General features: G+C 21.5%; 2 protein-coding genes across 2 annotated transcripts; both read left to right on the top strand.

The window, feature by feature from the left end:
- Nucleotides 1–240: 240 nt before the first annotated feature.
- On the top strand, nt 241–1159 carry LOAG_08096 (hypothetical protein; the record flags this gene model as incomplete). Its single annotated transcript, XM_003143628.1, has 2 exons — nt 241–431; nt 931–1159. Coding segments are annotated over 2 exons (420 nt in total), but the record flags the coding sequence as incomplete, so codon positions are not given.
- Nucleotides 1160–2320: 1161 nt separating this feature from the next.
- Nucleotides 2321–4025, top strand: LOAG_08095 (hypothetical protein; the record flags this gene model as incomplete). The annotated part of the gene is made up of 3 exons (XM_003143627.2): nt 2321–2511; nt 2753–2974; nt 3648–4025. Exons 1-3 carry the CDS (start codon nt 2353–2355, stop codon nt 4023–4025), a joined length of 759 nt encoding a protein of 252 aa, XP_003143675.1. The 5' UTR covers nt 2321–2352.
- Nucleotides 4026–4688: the final 663 nt, after the last annotated feature.

Raw genomic sequence — 4688 nt, 5'->3', positions numbered from 1 at the left:
ATGTGTAAAATTTAGCATAACGTTAATTTCATTTAAATTTAGTTTTCAAAAAAAAAAAAATTAGATGAGGAATTTTTAATAAAATTAAAAAAATTCATTACTTAATATAAATTACATCAAAAAATGAATTTTTGAAGTTTTTCAACTTTTTAATTAAATTTTGTTAACTATTTCAAGGTTTTTTTTTTTACTTTTTTTGCTTTTTTGCTTTTTTGACAGTAATGCTAACGATTATTTTAGCTAATAACAACATGTGGTATTTTGTTAGCCAAACGTTATCGTCAACGTTTGGTGACATGTTTAACAATAACTTATAATGCAAGTAATGATGCATTTGTTTTGGCAACATTCAAGAAAAGTCATTCATATAAGAAGAATTCAATTGAGGTATCACGCGCAGATGTCTTACGTGGATGTTATCATAATCTCAGGTATGTAAGAATTTAATTAAAAAAAAAAAAATTACAATTAAACATTAAGTAATAAATTTCTAATTGAATTGAAAGGTATGTAAGAATTTAATTAAAAAAAAAAAATTACAATTAAACATTAAGTAATAAATTTCTAATTGAATTGAAAAAAAGAAAAGGTTTTGTTCATTTTGTTAATGATATTTTGAAATTAGCTCATAATCTACAAACTTAATCCCGCGAGATCACGATAAAACAAACTACTTCTAATCGATAATCATCCATTCTTTGCTGTATTATAAATATGAAATATAATTAAATAATATTAAAAAAAAAAAAAAGTGCAAATTTCTTAAACTATTTGATGGTATAATTTACCTAAAATATAGTTTTAAATATAAGTAAACCATTTATTATTTAATTTTGTTTAAATAATTAGATACTTTTAATTAAGTTTTGATTAATTACTTTTTTTCTTTTCAAAATCTATTTTTTTTTACATTAATATTATATTTTGCAGGTATTGCTTTCGACGATTTCGTATTTTAGGCTTACAATTTTCCAACCTTTTTCTCTGTTCACGTACGTTACGTTATTTTTGTGATTTATTATCATGTTGTTCAACATTGGAACCTAAAACACTTCGATTATGTGATTGTTATGTTGCTGATTTACAACATGATGCATTAATGCGCTTAATGAATTTATGCGCCAAATATCTTATCGTTCTATCTTTTATAGTATGTTAATTTTGTTTTTTTTTTTTAAATCAAAATTTTTTAAAAAATATTACAAATTTTTTGAATGCAAAAATAAAAAAATATATTAAATAAATATAAATCAAATTAAAGTTGGAAAAGAAAAACTATCAATTAAGTTTAATTAAATTTGATTAAATCAATTTTGAAATTAATTTAATTTAAAACTTAAATAAATACTTTTGAAATACACGAAATAGTTTTTAAAAGAAAAACTATCAATTAAGTTTAATTAAATTTGATTAAATCAATTTTGAAATTAATTTAAAACTTTAATAAATACTTTTGAAATATACAAAATAATTTTTTAAAGAAAAACTATCAATTAAGTTTCATAAAATTTGATTAAATCAATTTTGCAATTAATTTAATTTAAAACTTAAATAACTATTTTTGAAATATACAAAATAATTCTTAAAATTTTTGAAAATTTTGTAATTTAATAGGAAAATTAACTTTTCAATTAAATTAATTAATTAAAATTATTTAAAAAAACGATTCCACTATTTTTTTCGCCTTTATTTTATTTTATTGTATTTTTTCTATTAGCTACTCTTCTTCTGTTTGTATTTTGGAAATGGTTAAAAATAATATTTTTTATGGGGCAGAATTTATCATTTGAATCATTCAAAATTTCCAGTTCTTCAATTTAGTTCATTTCATATTCTTTCCGGTTAATTCCGGATTATTGAAATAACAAAAATAATGCTTTTCATGGAGGCAGGGTTTATCATTTGAATCATTCAAAATTTTCCGGTCCTTCGAATCAACCTTCTTTGAACTCATTCCGGTCAATTCATCTTTCAAATTGACCGGATCATCGAATAACAAATAAATGGTAGGATTTTTCATAGTTTTCTTAAAACTATGAAAAAAATAAAAAAAAAACAAAACAAAAAAACTTATGCTTATATCCAATTATACTTTAACATTTAATATGGTATAAGAATGTTTAAGTCAAAAAAAATAAAATTAAATTAAATTAACATTAAAAAAAAGTTTTTTTTTTTACTTAAATAAATCATTTCAGAATTTAGCCAATGTTTGGCTAACATTATTTCAAGATGATTTATTTCAAATAATTAATCGGAAAAAAAATTTTTCAGAATTTAGCCGGTGTTCGGCCAACATTATTTCAAGATGATTTATTTCAAACAATTAACCGGAAAACATTATATGTTTTAATGATTCAATCGATTGATTTCCATATTTCGGTACCAACTAATGAACAACAACTTTCACTCAGTGATTTCATCCTTCATTGCTTACCAAATACAATGCGTAAAATTAAACTTGAAAAATGTCAAAATATTACCGCTGAAGGCGTTTGTGATTATGTTGAGGTTAAATTTTGTTTTTTTTTTTAAAAAATTCAAAAATTAACGAAATATATAATTATTTTAAGTATTTGAAAATTTAAAAAATTAAAAAAATTTTAAAAATTCTTAAAATTCCGAAAAATTAAACAATTCAAATATTTTACCTTTTTTCTTTTTTAAAGAAAAATAAATTTTGAAAATAATATTAAAATAAAATTTTAAAAAGATAAAATTTATATAATTCTTTTGTTTTTTTTATTTTCAGCGTTACTTTAACAGTAATGAGAGTATTGTTAAAGCACATCAACAATATCATCGTTCAACGGAAATGGTTTTCCGGCAATGTAAACATTTAACAACTGCAGCATTTGAGAAAGCTGCTCAAAATCGTCATATCCGTATTGATGGACAGGATCCGGATGGTGAATATATTATGAATTGGGTGAAACGACGACAATATCATTTACGGCATACCAATCATAAAAAGGTATTTCATTTATTGAATTTTTATTTATTTATTTATTTTTTCGTTTTTGTTTTAAGCAATATTTAAAATATTTAAATCTTTAATATAACAATAAATTTTAATAAAATTTGTTTATTTGTTCTAATAATGTTTAGTTAATAAATTATGATAAAAGTTATCTGTTTTTTTTTTCTAATTTCAAAAATGATTTTATTTTTTAGTAATAATTGTATAATATGGAAGTAATGAGAATTTTTACTTTTAGTAATAGTATGATATGAAAGCAGCCAAAATTTCTAGTAATAATTGATAAGAAAATAATGAGGAACTTCTTGTAATAGTATGATATGAAAGGAATGATAATTTCTGGATGATAATATGATATGAAAGTAATCAAAAAATTTTTACATGATAGTATAATATGAAAAAAAAAAAATGATGATAACTTCTGAATGATAATATGATAAGAAAGGAATGATAACTTGGAAATGATAACATAATCACAATTTCTTGATAATTATGCTAATATAAATGTAATGATAACCCGCTTGGATGATTGATAATGTGATATTAAAGTAATGATAATTTTTTGGATGATATAAGTGATATGAGTGATATGAATTGTAAATGAATGATGTTAAATAGTAAAATGAAATTTTGAAAAAAAAAAATTAATTTTTAGAAATAATTTCAGTTAATTGCTATTGAAATTGATAGTCATCAGTTGATTACACGTAGTGGACATTCATCACCGGCAACAATTGAAGAATTCAATAATCGGAATTCGATTCATACCGTACCATTCTTAAGTATTTCTCATTTACATTCATCTGCTGCTCTTGCTGCTGAACAAATTCTTACACCAGCTATCAATTCGATTCGAATGGCCCGAAAATTGAACCGTAAACAGGAATGTGTTATGATGATAAAAACGGATAAGCGTTATTCAAAAATATATGATGATGAATCATCCGTTTTCCTACAACCAATCATTAAAACAGCTAGTATTATTCGTCGTTTAAGTTATACAAATAATCAAATATTCAATGATCGTTTTTCATTTCCACGATAATTCATTTCATTAATTAATTAAAAAAAAAAAAAAAAAAAACGTGGGAAAAAAAAAACTTATTAAAAATTGGAAATTTATTCTCATCCTTAATTAAATATTTCCGGATAATAATACTATGCTTTAGTTTTATGTAAATTTCCTATATTTGCATTTGTAATAAGCTTTTTGTTTTATCAATAATTAATTTCTTATTCAAAATACTATTTGTACGTTTGTTTCATTTTTGATCTCATCAATTATTCCTTTTAAGTTTCAATAAAATTTGTTGCTATTTATGAATGATAGCATTCTATTCCCTTTTACAACTAATTCATTTAAAATTTAATCGAAATTAAATTTTTAATTTAATTTCTAATCTTATCAATTTAATCGATAATAGTAATATTATGAGTGAGATCATAGTTTAGTCTAATTTTTTTTTGTTCTTTTTGTTTCAAACTTATGTATCATTTAATATCTTTAAGATTTAAGTAAATGTCTTTAATATCTTTAAGATTTAAGTAAAATAAATGATTTAAGTAAATTTCATCTTTAAGATTTAAGTAAATGAATTTTTAAGTATCCCATTTATCCATTTAAGTAAATGAATAATAAATCTTAAAGACTTGAAATTTAAATTTCACCTTTAATTATTCGATATGATACATAAAAAGCTTAAAAAAA

The sequence above is a fragment of the Loa loa genome (genome assembly GCF_000183805.2).
Source record: "Loa loa unplaced genomic scaffold supercont3.431, whole genome shotgun sequence".
Classification (NCBI taxonomy): Eukaryota; Metazoa; Nematoda; class Chromadorea; order Rhabditida; family Onchocercidae; genus Loa; species Loa loa.
This window is presented reverse-complemented; position numbering and strand designations above follow the sequence as displayed.